The sequence below is a fragment of the Cynocephalus volans genome, chromosome X (genome assembly GCF_027409185.1).
Source record: "Cynocephalus volans isolate mCynVol1 chromosome X, mCynVol1.pri, whole genome shotgun sequence".
Taxonomy (NCBI): Eukaryota; Metazoa; Chordata; class Mammalia; order Dermoptera; family Cynocephalidae; genus Cynocephalus; species Cynocephalus volans.
Genome location: NC_084478.1, coordinates 26,956,782 through 26,981,113, shown reverse-complemented (window position 1 = coordinate 26,981,113; position 24,332 = coordinate 26,956,782). Strand labels below are relative to the sequence as shown.

The window sequence follows — 24,332 nt, the reverse complement described above, 5'->3', positions numbered from 1 at the left end:
ACCCTCGGGACTTTGTGAGGAAGACAGATGACCACTAATGCAGGGTTAGTGGCATCTCTTCTGCATTCCTCAAAGGGTCTCGGGAGTTATTAGCAGTCTCCCTCAGGTCCCTTTGTTGGTCATCAGATCTGCCAAAAGACAAAATTACAACAATTTAGTTTAAAGATCTTAATTGGCTTTATTTGCATTTCTAGAATCAGGCAACACTTCATTCCATAAAAATAGAATGAGTGTTCCGATGAGCTTAGCAGAGAAGGAATTGATTTTAAAGACAGAGAAGGGCTGAAAACAAACAAAGAATAAAAAGTGGATTGTTTAAGTTACTTTCCTTGTAAGGTGGGAACAGGGAAACAGAACAAAAAAGAAATAACTGATTAATTAATATCTGGTTAATTCAGGTTACTTTTTGTTATAAGGATTAAAGGCAGAGGGAACTTCATTATCATGCTGATTGAACTGGCCTGTTTGGGAAATTAGGCTGTTATCTCTCTCTCCTGATTTCTCAGAAGGTCAAATAACAACTCCGTTTTGGTTTGGTGATGTAGAACCTCAGCACAAGTGACTCCATTTTGATCTTTGGTCTGTTGGGGCCTAGTGCAGGAGCCTAGTCCAAAACAATGGCCTCCTATAATTTCTGTTTGATGGTATGCATAACCAAGGCCCCATCTTACCAGTGATGGTAAACCATATTAATTGTAGGGCTCAATCCAAAGGTATTCACTTCGCATCTCCAACAAACATGAAAAAATACGCTTTTTCAAATAATATATTCCCACTGCTTCCCCCAAGAATCTGATATGGTCTCCATCTCAGAAGGGTGGTCCCGCCAATTGAGGATTACTGGTTTACGAAATCACCAAAAAAGATTACAGTTTAAGGATGGAAGTATTTTATTCGATTAGTAATTTAGTATTCCTCTTCCCAACCCTCAGTTACTCACAGATGTTGCACTTAATAGTTTTCTCTGGTGCTTTGTGGGCTCCTTTCAATATGTTTACAAACTGCTCTGGTCTCCTGGTTAGGTGGTATTCAGGAGACCAACACTAGGCTCAAACCCAGTTTCTCGCTGATAATTTCTTGGTCCTAACACTGAAGCCAAATCTTATCAGCTAGCATTTAACCTAATCTTACCAATAACAGTTTAACTAGGGACTTCCAAAACCTGTACTATGCATGTGTTTGTGGTGTGAATTGCAGTCTACTTTTCTCTACTACTGACAATAAATTTCAAGGGTCCTGGAAAAAACTGCATGTGATTTGGGCCCAGCTGTTTACAAGGAGCCTGAGGGAAGCCTTCATTCCTGTTCAGCAAGGGTGGTGTCTGATTTGGCCAACTTATCAAATTTATGCACTACATAGAAAGCCTTTAGAAACTCATTAAAGTCAATGCTTCCATCTTTGTTGAAGTCCATTGAGCTGGCGAGCTCATCAACGTGGGAATCATCAATATGTTCAACATTGTAGTGAAGACTGAAAAGTCTCCACATGGCACGAAATTCTTCCATGGAAATCAGGCCTAAAACAATATAAGAGAAGGTTGTAAGTGTTCATTTTAAGACCCACCTAAGAGAAGAAGGGAAGCCACAATGACAGAATAGGCCCAATTAGAAGCTCACTAACATGCCTGACCATCAAGACAAGAGAAGATCATAAATGAAAGAAACAATGTGTCCCTTTCAACTACCAAGTGATCCTGAGATTATTCTAAAGCCAGAATGAGTGAACAGGAAAGAAATGGGGAGGGGACTGTGGACTGTGGGACTAAATGTGGTAGAGAAATGACAGGATCTAAAAATCTAAGGGTAAGGGACACAGATGGAGTGCAGACAGGACAGCATCATCAAAGCAGAGGAAGAAGACACCCTGGGAGTCAATAAGAAGATTGCAAACAATGGTGCTGCCTTTTTTATAGGCAATAATTTACTTTCAGGTGTCAATTATTGATTTTTTGATGTTCAAAGGTATCTCTGGTAGAGGATTATCTGATAACTTATTTTTAAGTTTGAAAATAAGTAATTGCGCATCAAAGCTAAGCAGAAAATGAGTTTCATAGGCCTCAGTCCCAAAAACAGAATCAGAACTCTAGGAATGATTTTTATTGCTAGGAGTAACTAAGATATTAAAATGGACAGTGAATTATATTTTCATCTATGCTGGTGATTTATAACAGGAGCTACGATGGCTACATAGGCTTTTGTAGAACTCTATGGTCTTGAATAGAGAGTTTGTGGCCAAACTAAAATAACAATAATATTAAACGTGAGTTTATTTTTTCCCCTCAAGTGTCATCAAGTTTGGATGAAGAATGAGATAGATAAAAACAAAGTTCTGATTTCAAAGAAATGGACTAGTCTTTGCTTTCCACTACTACTGAACTAATCAGAGTTCATTTACCTGAGTGATCAGAGTCCATGATATTAAATATGATTTGCAGGTCAGATCGGTATCTGTACAGAGTTTCAACCAGAGTAGACTGAATCTAAAATAAAGATTTTTTAAGTGTTAAAACATAGAATGACACAGATCAATTTTAGAAAATGTAACAAAAGCAAAACATCACCATCAATTCAAATTATGTGACTTAGATAGAAATTTTAGTCTCCAACCTTTACTTTTACTTCCCTTCTCTCTGCTCTTACTTCTCATTGTCCCTGCAAATGATCGCCCAAGTCCAATAAGCTCACTTTCAGCTCAATGTTATAACTAACTGCTGATGAGTTGTTAACTAATAAGTACTAGGATCTGATAACTCTCTGGGGTATTATCATTTTAATAAGGGAGTCTACATTTTCAAAATCATCAAGGCATATTCTGGGTCTTTTCAGCAAGTCTATACACTCACAGTTTAATAAGGAATACATTAAGTATTTTAAATGGTGTGTTGTATGAAAGAATGAATGTCACATCTGCCCTTCTACTGGACAGCACTTGAAATGAATTTGCTTGCCAAAGCTTTTTCTTTTTACCTGTCCTTAGAACACACAAATTTCCTGAACAGATCAAAAGGTACCTGGGAGATTTCCCTTCACCCTTTCCTACCTAAGACTGCCACTCCCATCCATTAGATGATGCACTCCCAAGTTTCCAAAGGACTAAGTTGCTCTTATAGGTTGTCCAAAGGATGTTTTGCCCCAGCGAGGTTTTAGCTGGGGCTATGTTTCACTTGCCTCTTTCACAGGTTTTTCAATGCGTATATCCTGGAAGCTGGACATGTAGTCAATATTTCCATCTTTGTCTGTCTTTACCAGATGTGAACTCAGAGATCTCCATGGTAAATTCAGCCCCAAAGTCTTCTCCATGGAAAAAGCCCACTGGGTCTTAGACAGTTTTCCTAACAATAACAACAAAGCCCATATAATTTGCTTATACAGTAATTTAGTAAAAAAAAAAAAAAAAAAAAAAAAAAAAAAAAAAAGCAACCTCCTTGGCAGAGCCAGTAGGCTGCCTGGGGTTTTAAGGCCTCAGGGACTGCTGCTCTCCTAATTTATGATTTATCCTTCCTGGCCCCACTGTCCTGAGGGAGGAATAACTAAAGAAAGTCTTTAGTACTGCCCATAATGTCATATGTAAGAAATCAGACTTTGGGTATTAGATTTTTTTCCCCCTTTTTCTGAGTAACAAAACAAGGTATGCTTATTTTAGATTCGAAAACACAAAAGAATATAAAGAATAAAATATTTACTTTTATTTTTAATATGTTGGTATATTAGTCACCTGTCATTTTCCCAGCTAATATCTTTTTTCCCCTAATATTATACATTATTTTTCAAGCTATGAATATTTTTATTTTTTCTGATTATTAAAGATATGCTCATTTTAAATAATTTTGAATATACAGAAAACATGCTATTATATCTAGTCTTTTTTCTATGTATATAAACATGTATATACATAAATGTATATATTTTTTCTCTTAAAATCAAATCAAATATTATGCATTGTACTCTAGCAGATGTTTTATATACATGTATTGCATATGACAAAACACACACACACACATTTATTCTAATCTGTTTTTTTACTTAAAATAAATCACAGACATCCATCTATGTTAATAAACATAGATCTACATCATCGTTTTAATGGCTGTCAAACTATTCCATTATCTCCTTAGGATCATTCCTAGGAGTGGAATTGCAAGATCAAAGGGTATGCAGATTTTTAAGCTTCTGATATATATTGCCAAACTGCTTTCAAGAAAGAGTCTATCCATTTACATTCCCACTAGACAATTCTGCCACATATAACTCTGTATTTTTTTAATTGGAGTTTAACATACAGAAAAGTTCACAGAACAAATACAGAGCTCAGTGAATTATTACAAAGGGAACACTTGTATAACCACCACCAAGGACAAGAAATAGAACATTGCCAATATCCAAAGGCCCTCTTGTGACCCCTCACAATTACTATCACCTTCCACTTTCCCAAGGAAGGTCACTATCTTGATTTCTAACACTGTGATTTATTTTTTCCCTTTTTTTATCCCTATATAAATGAAATTATAAAGTATATATTTCAGGGGGAGGAGGAGTCTGGTTTCTTTTGCTCTATACTAAGTTCATGAGATTCAGCTATATTGTTCCATTTAGCTGTAGTGTCTTCATTTTCATTGACATATACTACCCCTATGAATATTCATAGGTATGAATATTCACAATTTGTATATCCAGTGTACTACTGGTGGACACTAGGTTATCTCCAGTTTGTGGCTATTACAAACAGTGCTGCTGAGAACATTTCTGTACATGCCCCTTTGGTGCATCTATCTACTCACATTTCTGTTCAACATATACCTTGGAGTGAAACTGCTGGATCATAGGGCATGTGTAATGTTCAGCTTCATTTGATTCTCTAGTTTTCTGAAGTGGTTACACCAATTTAGACTTTTACCAGCAGTATATAAGAGTTCCAGTTGGTCTACATGTTTGCCAACACTTGATATTATCAGCGTTTTTTCATATCAGCTGTTTTAAGGGATGGGTAGTAATACCTGATTGTGGATTTAATTTGCATTTTCTAGATGACTAAAGAGGTGGAGAACATTTTCATATATTGGCTATTTGGATATCCTCTTTGGTGAACTGTCTATACATGTCTTTTGCCAAGTTTTCTACTGGATTTTCTTTTTCTTACTGATTAGTAGGTATTATTTATATCTTCGAGATATGAGCCTTTTGTTAATTATGTGTGTTGAAAATATCTTATTTGGTGGCTTGTCTTTTTCACTTCTTTAAAAATGTTTGATGAACAGAAGTTTATAATTTTAATGTAATTAAACTGACCACTCTTTTCCTTATGGTTAATAATTTTCTGTACTGTTTATGAAATATTTGCCAGGCCCAATGGCATAAATAAATTTTCCTGTCATATTCCAGAAGCTCTGGTATTTGTCTTTCATATTTATATCTACAATCCACCTGGAGCTGATTCTCTTATACACTGTGAGCTATCAGCTGTTTCTATTTTTATATGGATATCCATTTGGCCCAGGATCATTTATTGGAATGACTGTCCTCTGCCCACTGTTCAGGAGTGCCACCTTCAAGTGTACATATATGCATGAAATCTGTTTGGGGTTCTCTATTTGCTTCCATTTGTCTATACAGGTATCCTTGTGCCAATTCCATACTACTGTAACTACTGAATCTTTAGAATACATCTTGATATATAATAGGGAAAGTTCTCCCATCTTATCATCTTTCTTCAAAAATGTCTTAGCTGTTTTTGGAATTTTGCACTTCCACATAAATTTTAGATGCAGATTCTCAAGATTTACCAAAATATCTCCACTTTGGGATTATGATTGGGATTGCACTGAACCTATAGCTCAGTTTGGGACGAATTTATATCTTGACAACTTCAACCCTTACAGTCCTTGAACACAGCAATATCCACCCATTTATTTTGGTCCTCTTTAATTTCTCTTAATAATATTTTAGAAAGCTCATATATCATTCATTAGGTTTCTTCCTCGGTACTTGATTATCTATTGTGAATGGTATCTTTTAAGATTTTCTTATCTAAAAATTCATTGCTGGCTACTCCAGTTATCAATTTATTCCCACTCAGTTCCCAAACTACTCTTCTTTGCTCTATTTTGTGATATAGGAATTGGACCTTATAAACATTTCTCCTCTGGCAGCTGGTATAATGTTAGGTTTTGTTAGTAGAGGGTACAGGAAGAATACTGCGAGGCATAGCAGGAGAAATAGCTTTTCTTTTTGTTTCTGGTGTGCTTTGCTTCTTATTTCTACAGCACAGCATGGTTACCAGAGATGTGTGGGAAATGCTGTGGCACCTACCCTCTAGTGAATTTCATTGACACCACAGTGGGTGGCATCCTTGCCAGCAATGTGTGAGAGACACAGTGGGGCACAGCCCAAAAAGAGTTTTGCTGGTACTCGAGTGGGTGGCTCTATCCTCTGCAGTCCTGGCCCACTAGCTGGAGACCAACTCTGACTTGAAGCACCTCAGCGAACTGCTGCCCTGTCCAGTGGGCCACAGCCACATCCTCTCCAGTGAGGTCTGAATCTCAGCCTTCGTTAGGCGTAGGGGACTCTCCCAAGTTTGTTCTTTCTTTGAGCATTCTCTCTCAGCCTTAGAAATAGTAGTTCCTCCCTATACTTGCTATTTCTTATATTCTTTAGAGTTCTCTTTTATCTCTTTTAGTAGTTAATCACCTTTCACTAGTTAGTAATTCTTTGTATATTAAATTTCCCTGTTCAAATCTGTATCCTGTATCTTCTGACTGATACACTAGAATATGGAAATGCAATCAATTTCTGTGTACTGACCTTGTGTTCAAGCACTTGCTAAATTCATTTAATAATCCTAATAGCTTTTCTGTGCATTTGTTTGGATTTTCTATATACTCAACCATGTTGTCTATACATAGTGACACTTTGCCTTATTGTACTGGTTAGCATCCCTAATACAATGTTGAACAGATATCTTGATAGTGGACATCTCTATTAGTTTCCTATTGCTTCTGTAACAAATTATCACAGGCTTAGTGGCTTAAAATAACACAAATTTATTCTCTTAGTTCTGGAGGTCAGAAGTTCAAAATCGGTTTCCTTGGGCAAAAGTCAAGGTGTTGGCAGGGCTGGTTCCTTCTGGAGGCTCTGAGGGGAGGATTTGTTTCCTTGCCTTTTCTAGCTTCTAGTGGTTGCCTATATTACTTGGCTTGTGGACCCTTCCTCCATCTTCAAAGTGCATCAATTTAATATGTGCTTCCATCATCACATCACCTTCCCCTGACTCTTTTTCCTCCTATGTCCCTTTTATGAGGACAGCTGTGATTACATCAGGCCCACTTGGATAATGCAAGATAATCTCCCCAGGTCAAGATGCTTAAATTAATCACATCTACAAAGTCCCTTTTGTCATTTAAAGTAACATTCACAAATTCTTGGGATTAGGATGTGGACATATTAGAGGGCAGGGCATTATTCAGCCTATCACAGCATCCTTCCATCATCCCCAATCTTACAAGGAAAGGTTTCAACATTTCTCCATTAAGCACACTATTTTCTATAGGCTTTGGTAAATATCCTTTATGAGATTAAGGAAGTGCATTTCTATTCTTAGTTTTCTAAATGCTTTTTAAACCGTGAAATGCATCAAATCATTTTTTCTTATTTGAAGAGAATTACATGACTTCTTTAATTTTGTAAAGTGGTGAATTACACTGATCGATTTTTCAATGTTAAAACAACCTAGAATTCCCAGAATTCCTAGAATAAACCAAACTTAGCTGTGATATATTAATCTTTCTCTAGTATTTCATTTGGGATTTTTTTTTCTTCTGAATTTATGAATGAGATTAGCCTTCAATATTCCTTTTTCATAATGTTCTTAATGTTAGGTTTTGGTATCAAGGTTATGCTGACCTCCTAAAATAATCTGGCAAGTGTTCCCTCTATTTCTGTTCTCTGGAAGAGTTTGTGTAAGACTGCCTTTATTTCTTTCTTAAATGTACAATGGTACTTCAAAAAGTTCATGGAAAGATTTATATTCTCTTTTAATTCTATTTTTCCATGAAGTTTTTGGAAGTACCATCATATATTGTAAAGGCTAATGAAGCTATCTGAGTGCAGAGCTTTCTTCGTGGAAAGTTTTAAAATTTCAGATTCAATTTCTTTAATAGTCACAAGGTTGCTCAGATTTTCTATTTATTTTTGTGTCATTTTTTGCAGGGAGGGTGTGTATACATATATATTTCAAGAATTTGTCCATTTGATCTGAAGTTTCGATTCATTTGGCATAAAGTTTTCTATAGTGCATCTTATGATCTTTTTAATATTTATAAGTCTGTAGTAATATCCTCCCTTTCAATCTTGGCAGTGGTTATTCATGTGTGTGCACATGCGCATGCACGCCCTCTCTCTCTCTCACCAGGGTTTTATCATCCTTACCAGTTTCTCCAAAGAACCATTTTTCTTTTGCTTTGTTGATCCTACTTTCATCTTTTAAAATATATGCATTTAAGGTTATCAATGGCTCTCTAATTTGCATCCCTTAAGTTTTAAAATGTTGTATTTTCATTATCACTCAGTTTCAGCATTCTAATTTCCACTGTGATTTCTTCCTTGATCCAAGGATTATTTAGAAGTGTATTTCTCATTTCCAAGCAAAAGGGGGATTTTATGTTTACCTTATGTTACTGAGCTGTAGCTCAATTCACTATGTCAGAGAATTTATTCTGTAATGTTTCCAATCCTTCAAAATCCATTGAGATTTACTTTATGCTCCAGTTTATGGTAAATTTTTGTAAATGTTCCATTTGTGCTTGATGAGAATATTTACTCTGAAATATTAGGTGCAAAGTTCTATATATGGCTTTTAGGGAAAGTTTGCTAATCTTTTGTCTGTCTGTTCTTTTAGTTCCTGAGAGAGGCCTATTAGAATCTCCCACAATGATGGTGGATTTTTCTACTTCTACTTGTTCTGTCAATTTTTGTTTTACATGTTTTTGAGGCTATATTAATAGGTGCTACACATCTGGAATGGATTCAACCAGAATAATGAATATTTTATCATCATGAAGTGTCCCTTTTTATTTCTATTAATGTATACTTCCTTAGAGTCTACCTTGTCTGATATTACTAGAGCTGTTCCAGCTTTGCTTTTGTTAGTGTTTTCATGGTATATCTTTAACTAAATTTAACTTCCAATGTTTTGTGTATATGATTCCAACATCTATTGGCTTCTTCTGCAACTGTTAAGAAGTGTACTAGTCTAATTGTTGTCTCTTTGTAGCAATGTATATTTCCTCGCTGCCTGCTTTTAAGATTTTCTCTTTTCTATTGGTGCTCTATAGTTTCACCACAAGTGTGTATAGGTGTGGATTTAATTTTATTTATCCTGTTTGAGAATGATTGTTCCGTTAACTTATGAATTTGAGTCTTTCATAGTTCTGGATAAGTCTCAGGCATTATCATGTCAAATATATTCTCTATATTCTTTCCTCCTGGTACCCTGATTAGGTGTACGTTAAACCTTGTCATTTTACTGTTCATAACCCTTAATCTCTCTAATTCTTTCTTGAGCAGTGTCTAACCCTCTGTTTAACCAATCCATTATGCTTTTTTTTTTATTTCAACAAGTATATTTTTATATCTATTTGGTTCTTCTTCAAATCATTTTCAAATGTATGTTAGTGATTTCATCTTTTACTTCTTTAAACATTTCTTACCTAGTTATTCTATATTTGGTATTTGAATAATTCCAATATCTGATGTCCTTGGCGAACTAAATCTGTTGTTTATTGTTCCTGATGACTCTCACTCATGGTAGCTTGTCTCCTTGTTTGTTTGGTAATCTTTGGTTGTGAGTTCATGTTGGTTGAGCTTAATCTCTGGATACACTAGTGGCCAAAATTAGGGATGCCTCCCTGGAAGATGAATTTGCATTTGCTTGCCAGGAATCAGGGAGTATTACAGACTTAGGACTACTTTAGACACTTTGAGGGTCCAGACTTAATGTGGAAGTCTCAAATTCAGCTTTTTCATCTTTCTACTATACAGTTTAGTCTCAGGACTGATTGTTACACCAGTATTAGCATTTGCTCCCAGGACAATCCAGCCTTTTGTGTTTGCTTGCTGTGCCATGCTCCTAGGTGTGGTTTCAAATCCCCTTTCATGAGGAGTGGAGACGCAGCCAGGAAAGAGATTTACCTTACTGTGAGGCTGGTAAATGCATTAAAATTCTGGATCCTCCAGAACCTAGCTGTTTCTTAACAAAAAAGCTACCCAGAGTGTCTAGTCTGAAATACTACCAGAAAAGAGGTCTAATTCAGGGTTGTTGCTGGTTTTTTAAGTTGAAAGATTATAAAAGAGAAATATACCTTTTAAAGTAAATAATGGATTATATTTTGGTTTTATATCTATTATTTCTTTCTAGGAAAAATAGAAAACTGAAATCTTAAGTAAGCAAAGAAAACTGATCTGTATGTAACCAGGTATGTTAAATGGTAGGCATTACATAATTTTATTACCTGATTTAGTGTAGTCTTGAAGTTGGAAAGCACGAATAAGGTCAGTTTTTCGTGCAATTATTCTCTCTCTTAATATTCTGATGGCACTGCATTCCATGGCATCCACCCTATGTTAAGAAAACAATCACCAGGTGAAAGTTATATAAATCATCCTGTAGTGTTTCATTTTAATGCGCTATTTATCACTCACCAGTGTCCAATTTAAATGAATTACCTAAATTCACACATACTATGTTACTAGATGGTGAATGTATGCATATATTACATATAAGTGTATGTTCATTTTGTGAAATTTTTTAAAGGATTACAAATAGTGTTTTATTTTGGATTTCATAGATTCACGTGAACAATTATTTGAAAAGCAAGAAAAATAAAGAGGAACTTACTATTCCATATATTGAAATTTACCATTAAGTTACTGAAACAAAAAAACAGGTATTGACACAAGAGAAGACAAGATACATGAACAGAAAATAATAGAAATTTCATAAATATATCCAACTATATATGGGAACAATATATATAACAACAGAGGTATTACAATTCCATAGAAGAACATTTTTTAAAAATGGTGCTAGCATAGTTAGCTAACCATCTGGACTTAAATCTCTACCTCAGACCATTTACAAAAATAAATTGAAATTAAAAAGGAACAGAGGAATAAAATAGTCATTATATATATACATATATACACACACAGCTATATATAGCAATACATATATATAGATAGACATAGATATAGCAAAATAGCAGCTGTAGATCCAACCATATCAATAATAATATCATATGCAAATGGGATTAATAATCAAATCAAAAGGCAGAGATTGTGAGACTGGATAAAAACAAAACAAAACAAAATCCACCTATATGTTGTCTACAGGAGACACACTTTAGTTTTAAAAACACAAAGCGTTTGATAGAAAAATGACAAAAAAAGAAATACCATGCAAACAGCAACCATGAGAGCTAGAGAGGCCGTACTAATAGTAAACAAAATAGACTTTAAGACAGAAACTGTTACTAGATATAAGAGTTAGTAACTTAAGACAGTAAACAATTATAAACATATATGAACCTAACAACAGAGCCCAAAAATATATGAAGCAAAAACTGACAAAGGGAAAAATACACAATTCAACAATAAGTTGGGACTTCAATAACTACTTTTAATAATGGATAGAACAACTAGGTGGAAAATCAACAAGGATATAGAAGAATTGAACAGCACTCTAAACCAACTAGAGCTAACACATATGTATAAAACAGTCAACCCCAAAACAACAGAATATACATTCTTTTAAAACATTCTCCACAATATAACTGATGCTAGGCCATAATATAAGCCTCAACAGATTTAAAAGAATTAATATCATAGGAAGTATCTTTTCTGACCACAAAAGAAATAAATTAGAGATTAATAACAAAAAGAAATTTGAGAAATTCACAAATACAAGGAAATCAAACAACAGAATCCTAAATAACCAATGGGTCAAAGAAGAAATCATAAGATAATTAGAAAATACTTTAAGGTGAATGAAAATACTGGCACACAACATCCAACAACATATAAAAAGTATATACACCATGAGCAAGTGGGATTTATTCTAGGAATGCAAGGTTTGTCTAATGTCTGAAATCAACCAATGTAATACATCATATTAATAAAGAACAAAAACCACATGATCATCTGAATAGATACAGAAAAAAGTATTTGACAAAATCAAACACTCATGAGAAAAACACTCAATAAACTAGGCATAGAAAGGAACTTCCGCAACCTGATAAGGGCATCTGTAAAAAATACATGGTTAATATCATACTTAACAGTAAAGAGAGTGAATGCATCCCTCTTAAGACCAGAAAGAAAACAAGGATATTTGCTCTCACCAGTTTTATTCAATACTGTACTGGAGGTTCTAACCAAGACAATTAGGCAAGAAAAAGAAATAAAATGCATCTAGACTAGAAAAGAAAAAGTAAAACTATCTCTATTAACAGATTATATAATCTTGTATACAGAAAATCTCAAGGAATCCACTAAAAATTATCAATAAACTAGTTCATCAAGACTGTACAAGATTAATATACAAAAATAATTATATTTCTATACACTAGAAATCAATAATCCAAAAATATAAACAAGAAAACAATTTTATTTAGTATAGCACCAAAAAGAATAAAATACTTAGAAATAACTTTAGCGAAATAAGTCCAAGACTACTACACAGAAAAGTACAAAACTTTGTTGAAGGAAATTAAAGAGGACCTAAATAAATAGAACAATATTACATGTTCATGAATTGAAAGACTTAATACTGTTAAGATGGTGATAGCCTTCAAATTGATCTATAAATTCAATATAATCCCTATCAAAATCCCAGCTGGCATTCTTACAAGTTTACAAGCAGATTCTAAAATTCATAATGAAATGCAAGGAGCCCAGAATAGCCAAAACGATCTTTAAAAAGATGTATAAAATTCAACTGACATTTCCCAAATCTAAACTTACTACAAAGCTACAATAATTAGGACAGTGTTGTACTCATATTAGGATAGACATATAGACAAATGGAATACAACTTAAGTCCACAAATAAATCCTTACCTTATGGTCAATTGATTTTTGACAAGTGTGCCAAGGCAATTAAATGAAAGAAGAATAGTCTTAATGATTATTCTTCATTAAGATATCATTAAGATAGATTAATGATGCCGGGACAACTGGATATCCACATGTAAAAGAATGAAGTTGCACCCTTACCTCATACCATATGCAAAAATTAACTTAAAAGGTATCAGAGACCTAAATGTAAGAGTTAAACCTATAAAACTCTTACAAGAAATCACATCCTTATGACTTGGTTAGGCAATGGCTTCTTAGATACAATACTAAAAGCATAAGCAACAAAGGAAAAAAACAGATAAATTGGACTTTATCAAAACGAAAAACTTGTATTGCAAGAAAGGGAAAAGACATCCTGCCAAACAGGAGAGAACATTTGCAAATCAAATATCTAATAAGGACAGTACACAGAATATATAAAGAACTCTTACAATGATAAAAAGAGTAATAACTCAATTAAAAAGGGAAAGATGAAATACATATTTCTCCAAAGAAAATATACAAATGTCCAATAAGCATGTGAAAAGATGCTCAACATTATTAATCAGCAGGGAAACACAAATCAAAACCACAATGAGATTCTACCACTTCATACCCACTAATAGGGCTGCAATCAAACAGATCATAACAAGGGTTAGCAAGGATGTGGCAAAACGGAAATCCTCATACACCAATGGTAGGAATGTAAAATTGTTTGGCCCCTTGGGGAAAAGCTTGCAAGTTCCTCAAAATGTTAAACATAGAGTTATCATATAAACCAGAAATTCTACTCCCAAGTATATGCTCAAGGGAAATGAAACATACATACACAAAAACTTGTCCACAAATGTTCATAACAGCATTATTCATAATAGCCCCGAGGTGGGAACGACCTAAATGTCCATCAACTAATGAATGGATAAACAAAATGTGTTATATCCATAAAATGAAATATTATTCAACCATAAAAAGGGATGAATTACTGATATAGACTACAACATGAATGACCTAAAACTTTGCGCTGAGTGAAAGAAGCCAGCCATAAAAGACAACATATTGTGTGATTCCATTTATATGAAATGCCCAGAATAGGCAAATCCATAGAGACAGAAAATAGATTAGTGGTTGCTTAGAGCTGTGATGGAAAGAGGTGACTGGGAAGTGACTGCTAACGAGTATGAGCTTTCTCTTTAGGGTGCTAAAAATCTTAAAAAATCAGATAATGATGATGGTTGCATAAATCTGTAAATACACTAAATATAATTGAATTATAAATGGGACGTTTATAGTATGTAAATTATATATCAACAAAGCTGTTAAAATAAATTTCAGAAGAATTTATATGTATAAACTCAGTTTCCTAAGATAATCATTTACAGGATAATGATTGTCTCCATTACCCATTCATTTATCATTTATCATTTATCATTCAGGTCCATTCATTTCCTCTAAAAATCATTTACTACCCCTGTAAAGTTGCCTACAGCCCCCCACTTTCCTCTTCCCTATGAAGAGAGTAATTCATGCCTCACCGTCTGGCCCTTCTTTGAGTCTCACATTTGCAGGACTCCATGTCCACGTGCACATTAATAAATCTGTATGCTTTTTTTTCTCCTTTTAAGCTGTCTACTGTCAGTTCATTCCAGCGAACATTCAGAGAGGATGGAAGTTTTCCCTCTATAGGTACAGTCATGCATTGCTCAATGACAGGGACACATCCTGAGAAATGTGTTGTTAGGCGATTTCATTGTTGTTGGAACATCACAAGTGTACTTAGACCTAGACAGTGTAGCCTACTATACACCTAGGCTATATGGTACAGCCTATGGCTCCTATGCTATGTTACTGTACTTAATACTGTAGGCAATTACAACACGATGGTAAGTAAGTATTTATGTATCTAAACATATCTGAACATAGAAAAAGTACAGTAAAAATAGAGCAGCATGGTAGGTTTGTTTACACCAGCATGGCCACAAACACGTGAGTAATATGTTGTGCTATGATGCTATAATGGTTATGATGTCACAAGGCAATAGGAATTTTTCAGTTCCACAATAATCTTATGGGACCAACATCATATATGTGGTCCATCACTGACCGAAACAACTTTAAGTGGTGCATGACTGTATATGTATGTATGATGGTGTATGGGTGTATATATACATATACCCAGAGGAAATATTTTCCAGCTTTGAGATATAATTGACCAATAAAATTGTTTATATTTAAGATGTTCAACAGGATGATCTGACATACGTGTATATTGTGAAATGATTACCACAATCAAGTCAGTTAACATATCTACCACCTCACCGTTAGGTACATTTGTGTCTGTGTGTGTGCTCAGAACATTTAAGATCTACTCTCTTAGCAAATTTCAGGTATATAATACAGTATTATTAACTATAGTCACCACGCTGTACACTAGATCCCCAGAACTTACTCATCTCTCAGTTGAAACTTTGTACCCTTTGACCATCACCCCATCTCCCCCAGGTATCTCTCAGGCAGCCACCATTCTACTCTGTTTCTATGAGTTTGACTTTTTTAGATTCCACATATAAGTGAAATCATACAGTTATATATACATATACCATGTTTTCTTTATCTACTGATAGACACTTACGTTATTTCCATACCTTGGCTATTGTGAATAATGCTGCAATGAATATGGGAGTGCAGATATCTCTTCACGATATTGATTTCATTTCCGTTGGATATATACCCAGAAGGAGAATTTCTAGATCATATGTTAATTCTATTTTTAACTTTTTGAGGAACTTCCAGACTGTTTTCCAAAATGGCTGTATCAATTTCCATTCCTACCAACAGTGCACAAGGGTTCCACATCGTTGCCAACACTTATCTCTTGTCTTTTTGATAACAGCTATCCTCACTGGCGTGAAGTGATACCTCATCGTGGTTTTGATTTGCATTTCCCTGATGATTAGTGATGCTGAGCGCCTTTTCATGTACCTGTTGGCTATTTGTATGTCTTTGGAAAAATGTCTATTCAGGTCACTTGCCCATTTTTTAATCTTGTTATTATTATTATTGCTATTGAGTAATATGAGTTCCTTATATATAGGAACATTTGTTATAGCATTTTTTCAAAATGCAAAATTCTCAAACCAATCTGGATGTCCATCAATTGAAGATTTAGTCACTCCATAACTGGTACATGTATACTACAGAATATTATGCATCTACCAAAAAGAATGAGTTATGTCTGTATGTACTAACTTGGTGTGATATTCACAATATAATCTTTAGGAAAAAAAGTCAGTTGCAAAACTGTGTGTGCAGTGTGATTCTACCTTTGTAAAAAAAAAAAAAAATGTATGTATGTTGTTTACTGCCTTTTTCCTCACATTGAAACATGTTTGATGAGGGGATTTTTGCCTATTTTGTTTATTGGTATAACACCTGTGCCTAGAACAGTGACTGACATATAGTAGGTACTCAAAAGTTTTTTATTCAATGAACGAATAATTGCTTGCCTATTTTTGTAGGAGCAAGGAGAAGAGAGTGGAAGGGGCCACTTTAGGCCATTTAAGTTACCTCTAACGAAAAGGATTATTGAGAAGTAAGGGGAGAAAAGATCATTAACATTTTCTTCATACTTCTTTGATTTTTTTTCACTTGTTGACAATAGATATATTAGTTTTATAACGTAAAAATCTAAAAAAGATAATGTTAAAGGGAAAAAAGATAAGGTATGGATACCATCACATGGACAGAGACACTCACTATTTTAGTCACATATAATTCTGGATAGGGAAGAAAGGGCAAGACCAGATGGGGCTGTTTGTGGGGCAGAGAAGGTTATAGGTTAGAGAACTGAGTGGGTGTGCGGACCTTCTTTTCTTTACGTTCAGTTACATTTGTGGGTGCTCACTGCTTTACCCATCTAAAAAGATGTATGTGAATTGAAACTTGTTCCTTTTGGTTTCAAATATGGGTGCGTTCACCACTTGGTGTCTGGAACTATTTCCATTTTGTTTATGCCACTGAGTAACTGACAGGGGATTCTTGCCACTCCCATGGCTGCTCTTAGTTACTTGGGACTAGTTCTACTTAGTCTCTGATACCAGTGCTCAGTATTCGCCTTAGAGTATACCCACCTTTGGTGAAGAGGTCTCATGCATGTTGCCTTAGTTACTTGGTACTGGAAAAATCGAGGCGTCATACCAGAACTCAGTTTGATGTAAGCTCCTCGATTGCTGCCTTCTTCATAATAATTAGAAGCAGAAAATACAGTAACAACCTGATTAAAGAAAAAGAGGGTCAGGTTCAAATAAAATTAGTTCTCAGAAGGTCATTCAATAAAGTCAGAAATAGCTCGATTCTTAAAAAGGAAAAATCAAACAAAGTTCATAATCCCTGAAAATTATCCAAGTCTGACGTGATTTCCTGTGATTCCACTGGAGGAAAACAAGGATTTTTACTTAGTGTTCCCAGGAGTCTTAACTCCTAGCCACTCGTCCAACATCTCCAGTGTATGGCTCTGCAATCCTGTGTACAATTTTAGTGACAGATCTTAGAATCCTCTTTAAAGTTTAGTTTTGTGTATTCTAATTTTCCAAGGGGATAAATCCCTTATGTTCTTGCCTTGCAATATTTGAGCATTCACATAAAACTTGTCTAGTATCTCAGTCTTTTTCTTTTGCTTGGAGTTGAATGATTTAGAGGCTTCAGGGTCCCACAAAACCAGTGCTTTGAGGGCAGAGAAACAGTGGAAGGGACCAAGACCACTATCTTGGGAAGGAACTAAATAGTTCCTTCTATTTGATAGAATAGTTCCTTCTATTTGAGTTTGTGGTGGAATATGGGAGGACAATACTTGTTGGTGACAGGGAACCTGGCTTAGGCCCAGTTCTGTCCTAATGAGCATGTCACTTCAGATAAGCCAGTGCTATTTTCTATTTTCTTATTACAAATAAATCCTAAACAACATTTGCATTATGCATGCGATCTTAGTATGAGCCTAAAATGAATTAATAAAGAAAAGCCAAGTGCTAACATAGAAGGAAATGCCACACAATTTGGTATTCATTTTTATTTATTGCTGTTCACTATAGGAAAAGGGGCATCCCAGGACAACTTGAGACAAGGAACCAGTTCCTCAGTATCAAATATCACTGAAGGAGCACAACACACTCCATTTTCGTGACTGCAGCTAAACTGACCACAGCGAGCAACTTTCTGGAGATCACCTACTCAGCGAGCTGAAGGGAAGTATATTTTGTGTTTTCTGCCTTGTACAGGGAATGTGCAAAAAGGGAAAGAGAGAAAACTGGATTCATTGCTGCCTTTTATGTGCTCTGTGAGGAAAAGTACACTCTTAACCCCACTGTATGAAAAGTTTCCTTACAATTAGTAAAGAATAAAGCCTCTGTGTGTGCGCGCACGTGTGTGCGCGCGTGTGTGTGTACTTAGTACCACTTGTCATATTTCAGTTTCTGAGATTAGGGAAGATCAGAAAAATAAGCCAGATAACTCTTAGGGTGTGGCCCTTCAAACAATCTATGTGAACAGTCTCTGGTTTCTGTTTGGTACTAGGGAAGACATCTTCCCATGGGCTTCTAGGTCAGACACACTCTGTGAAGAGAAGATTATGCTTGAGGGAAGGATGTCTAAGAGAATGTCATCAACAATTGTAGCTTACCTTCCCATCATGGCAGATTTCATACCCTTCAGGCTTACATTCATGAGACCTAATGAGCATCTTCAGCTGGTATTTACTGAGAACCTTGGAGGTAACATCTGGCCCAAAATAGCAGCCCCCTCCTCGACTTGTGTTTGGGTAACAGCCATTTATGCCTCTGGGATCACTCCACAGAATATCAATAACCTTAGAACAACAAACCAGATTAGGGTACTACTTACAAGTGAGAGTCCATCTTTCTAGATTCCACCTTATTTGTCAGAAATATTAACCCAAGGTATCCCAAAGGCTACTTCTCATTCCTCCAAAATTATTTCATATTCATCTCTTCCATGAAGTCTTTCCAGAATAGTTTTAATGCCTACAGCCACCCCAACCCCTTTCTGCTCATCCCCAATAACCAATTTAGCAACCACAATAACCAAGGTAGTAATACTTAGTAATCATGAAAAATCAGCCCTCTCTGCCCCCTTGATAAGTACATTCTCAGTTTTAGCAATACATTTAGCCACTGATTGGTTTCCACAATATGTACTCCTAATTCCACAACTGTTTTATTAGAATAACCCATCTTTTGGGGGGAAGAGGTAAATGCAGTTTACACGTATGCCCAGGACTGAATATCCAAGTTTCTAAGAATATTTTTCATAGAAAATCAGAGGCTCCCTCTTTGTGGCTCTCATATGAGAAAAACTTTCTTTGTCACTAAAGCTGTACAATCTTGAAAAAATTCTGGGTCTCACTTTCAAAATCTTTAAAATCAGGCATTTGGGCCAGTTGACCTGTGAAGTATCTCAAAGTTCTAACAGACTATGATTCTAAGAGTCTATATTTTCCATATGTTTCTTTTGAGGGGATGAAAAAGCGTACATTTGAAGTTGTGCAGTTATTCTAGTGGGCCTAAATCAGGTCTTAAGAAGAGGACCAGAAATGACTCCATGAAACCTGATTGTACACTGTTCACAGGTTTGGTATTGAAAGGGTGCTAGAAATAAGTGAGGGAAAAGACAGTGAGGTTGAGAAAAAAACAGAACTGGCAGGAGAACTACCCTGGAATGATAAGCACCTGGTCAGAACTAGAGAACTATGCGCGAGGCACATACCAGATAATTGCAGAATTTTTGATGATTGATTGAAGTGAGAATTAAAACCACCTAAAGAAGAGTCAGCCCTGGAGCCTTCCTTCTCCCCCACTGAATTCCAACATTTGCACAACCCTATCCTACAAATAAATACAATGGAACCCCTTTACTTTGCTGGTGTTTACGACAAAAATAACACTTGTATTTTAAACTGAGTCATATCTGGCTCTTACACCATATTTGGGGGACATGATTTGACCCGTGGTATAATGAAGGTAGAAATATGGAACACAAGGAGTTGTATTTTATCAGGAAGGGATTAGTTTTCAATTCCTACAAATCTGGGCCGAGCCTGTGGCGCACTCGGGAGGGTGCGGCGCTGGGAGCGCAGCGACGCTCCCAGCGGCCGCGGGTTCGGATCCTATATAGGAATGGCCGGTGCACTCACTGGCTGAGTGCCGGTCACGAAAAAGAAAAAAAAAAAAAAAAAAAAAAAATTCCTACAAATCATTGATAGCCAAAATTACCCCCAGAAAACCTCTTAAATTACCCTTAAAGTACACATGATTTTATGTATACAACCTTATACAATAATATGGATATGTGAACATTTTATAATGGATAGAATATGATAAAGAATATATATGAAAATTAAAATTTACAGTATTTTCCCCCATTTTGGACATATGCAATAATTGAAATTGAATAAATTAAATATATATATGATGGTATTCTGTTGAAATAGAATAAGCACTGGCCAAGAAGTTAGCTCTTCAAGTAATTATCTATGTCACCTTGAGCAAATCACTTAACCTATTTCGACCTTAGTCATCATCAATGAAATGAGGAAGATATATCTAACACTCATTTTTCTTTTATTCAAATTCATAAAGGGTAACAGTTTTATTAAAATGAGCTTCTCCTTCAGAATCCATTCCACAAGTTCTGCATTTATTTTTTCTGTCTAGAAATCATTCACTTGACTAGGTTTACCCAGATTGTGGTCATAACAGATTTCACTCTGGTGCTCACAAACAAAAATATTCTATGAAGGGTCCTTTGTTGGTAAAACAAATTTCTACATAGAAACTGTATCTTTCCTCTCAACACCACCCTACCCTCTGAAATGCAGGAACCTTTGGGTGGTAATTGTAGAAAGATTAATTATTTATAACCTTCTTTCCTGAAAAATTTTAAACCAAAAAATAGGTAAGTTTTACTGAACTATAGCTTTTATAGGACCTGGTCAACAAAAATCTATTTGTGTCTCAGTCTTTAAATCTCCTCAATCTAAAATAAATCTTTCAAGAAGTACCTTTTGCTTGTCTACACCTCTAAGAAATCCAGTCTCCACAAGTATGCTTTGGGGAAATGGTTAATAGCTCTGAAAGGTGCATAACATGCTTCTCTTCTAAGACACTAATATTGTGGATTCACTATTCATTTGTATTTTCTCTTAGTTATATGCTCTTCCAAGCTTTTAAACACTATGCTCAGCCCAAATCTTCTAGCCCAGTTATCTAGGTTTCTTTTGATACCTCTCTCCTGCTTCTTGTCCACCTATCACTCTCAAGTCATCTATCCCTTCACAAAAAGAGCATGGGCATTTGAGTCAGCCTTGGGATCAAATCCTGGTCTGTTACCCACTGATTAGCAAAGGGACCTCAAATGAGTCATTTCCCTCTTGGGAGCCTTCTCAATGAGGTTGACTACCTTGCTTAAAACTGCAATTCTGTCCCCAAGTCCAGGTCTGTTCCCCCTAACCCTGCTCTAGTTTTTATTTTTTCCATAGAACTTATCACTTAAATATTATATCATTTACTTACTTATTACTGTACTGTTTATTATCTAACTCCCCACCTAGAATGTAAGCTCTCTGAGGTAAAGGATCTTTGTTTCGTCACTGACATTTCCCAAAAGCCTACAAAAGTGTTTGACACATATTAGGTGCTCAAGAAATATCTGTTGAATGAATGAATGAAGAGAAGGGAGCTGCTTAGGCTATAAATAATTAAAATTATTTTGGAAACTTCTCTGGCCTCCCTCTTCTTGTAAGTCTGTCCTGAAGGAAGAGTATCACATCCACCTCTATACAATGACTTCACTTTGAGTAAATATATCCCCCACATCTCAGTGAACATAAGGTAAAATTTAAACTATAGCATTCTGCCAAGAATTAGTACAAGACAAAATAAAGAGCATATGATCTTTATTATAACATAGCTCATAGATATTTAAAAATAATTGTGAACTGTTTTTATCTGAAAATTTCAACTCTAGCTAACTTATATGTGCATGTCCACTATGTACCAGAAGCTGAGGAAAGAAAATTAGAGGTACAACTAAAATTATTAAAATATCAGAAATGAGATTCTGGTCAATTTTACCCTACATCAGTTACAGTCCTGTGCGTGGAGTCTGCGAGATTCCACGTCTATATTGTTGGGGCTGGTTCCATTGCAGAATAATGACCCCCAGTTTCCTCCCTCCCACTTCTTGAGACTCTAACACATCTAGGCTTCTAGAGGTCATACTTTTCTTTTGTGCAGCTACAGTCTCTTCAGCATCATCCTTTTTATTCACTACAATCCTAGAAGAGCTTGTTCTAACCTTCGGTCTTTGAAATTTCAATGTCAAAATTTAAGGACAGGGCTGGCCAGTTAGCTCAGTTAGTTAAAGTGGGGTGTTATAACAGGTTAAGGGTTTGGATCTCCATACTGGCCAGCTGCCAGAAAAAAAAAAAAAATTAACACGGCATCCTTTCCTACTTGCTATGGGATGCCTCCAATACTTACTTGATTTTTAAATATTTTGTATGCAAAAGCCAGTGATGAATTTCATTTCTCTCCCTCTCTCACCCCTCACCCCCCCACACTGATTACAGTATATTTCACATCAGCAATCACATTTTAGTCAACATTTCTAGAAATCAAGGTATAAGGGTACCAAACCAAGAAATCGAGGCTTCTTTAACAATTACCTAAAGGAAGTAAGAACTTAAACACCATTTGGAAACTTATTTAATTACTTTTCTCAGCTACAGATGTTAGCCAACCTTATGTGGGTGTGTGTCTATGTGCACTTGTGAGCACACATGTGCACAAATGCATGTATGTGTGTTTATATCTGAACAAGAAAGCTACTCATTATGACTATAATTAAAACCACATGAAGAACACCTTTATGATTAAATGTTAGTCCATTCGAATAATTTTATTTCAACTCTTTCAGAACAGGAAACCTAAAGAAACATCTACAAAAGACCTTTCCAAGAGGTCACGAAATTTTCATCTGAAAAGTTGAAAAGCAGTATTCTCTAACATCTCTTCCTTACAATGAGAGAAATGGTATGGCTCAGCAGTTAAAACTGGAAACTTGAGAGACCAACAAATTTGGATTCAAGACACATCCAGACACATCATTCAACAAATTATTCAACTTATGGGAGCTTCAGTATCCTCTTGTGAAATGGGACTAATACTACCTATCTCATCAGGTTGGTTTAGAGATTCAATGAGATAATATACATACGTTGTTGTTCTTAAATACTCGTCCCTGCCATATGGGGTAAAAATTGACAGGAAAGCAGTTAAAATGTAGGATTGAAAATTCAGGAAAATGTCAAATTTCACTAAGAAAAATGAGCAAAAGTACCCAAGAATGATCAATATATTCTTGCTGAATGATCGATATATTCTTGCTGAATGGACGAATAAATAAGAGGAACATTTATAGATTTGCCTATGTGCCAGAAGCTGCTACAGACTCCAGAGAGGCAGCTCTGAGATATGCATGCTGCCACAAAGAGGGATGGTACATGTCTTACTGCCTTTATATCCATGTTTACAGAAATATTTATCAAAATTCTCAAAATAAAAATACAATAACAGAAATGGCAGTGTTAGGAGCTTGGCAGTCCATCTCCCCAGTAAAACAACCATTTAACATGTGAAAATTATTCATTAAAAACATTTTTTTAATGGTTAAAGTCTCTAGAAATTGTCTTAATGGTAGACAGCAAATGGAAAAACATTCATTTAGGAAAGTCTACTAAATTTTGGTATAAGCAGAGAGAGTCTGTGGCATTTGAGCCGTGATCTACTCTAATCCCCACCCCTAGATCACTGTGAAGGAAGCTGCACTCCAGGTGGGTGCATCCAAGAAGATAGGGCTCCTTCTGAAACAGAGTGAGGCTAGGCCTGTGAACCAAACTGACTCCATTTTCCCTGCAGAGGACACTATTACTTTTCCACTCCTCAGTCACGAGACCCCCAGGGCAAATGATTATCCCAGGGCAAATGATTACCCCATGGCTGCCATGATAAAATAGACTGAAATAAGAAAGAAAACAGATATTTACTGAGTTGCAAAACCACTCCCCAAGGCTTGTTTACTATAATTGTAAGAGTTACAGATTAACCTTAAGGACCCCTTTAGGAATTCTCGCCTGTGCACAAAGCTTCAAGGTGACTGCTAC

General features: G+C 35.6%; 1 protein-coding gene across 4 annotated transcripts in view; it reads right to left on the bottom strand.

Annotated features, from left to right (window-relative positions):
* Positions 1–253: 253 nt before the first annotated feature.
* PPEF1 (protein phosphatase with EF-hand domain 1) overlaps positions 254–24,332 on the bottom strand; it is a 124,937-nt gene continuing 100,858 nt past the window's right edge. For 3 of the 4 annotated variants that reach the window (XM_063083375.1, XM_063083373.1, XM_063083374.1), the window contains 6 exons: positions 18,774–18,959; positions 17,230–17,372; positions 10,502–10,608; positions 3,168–3,331; positions 2,395–2,479; positions 254–1,516 (listed from right to left, as the gene is read on the bottom strand). In XM_063083375.1, coding sequence (XP_062939445.1) covers positions 1,296–1,516; positions 2,395–2,479; positions 3,168–3,331; positions 10,502–10,608; positions 17,230–17,372; positions 18,774–18,959 — 906 coding nt within the window. In that variant the 3' untranslated portion in view covers positions 254–1,295. The remainder of the gene's footprint in view (positions 1,517–2,394; positions 2,480–3,167; positions 3,332–10,501; positions 10,609–17,229; positions 17,373–18,773; positions 18,960–24,332) is intronic. The other variant, XM_063083376.1, reaches the window with a different exon arrangement.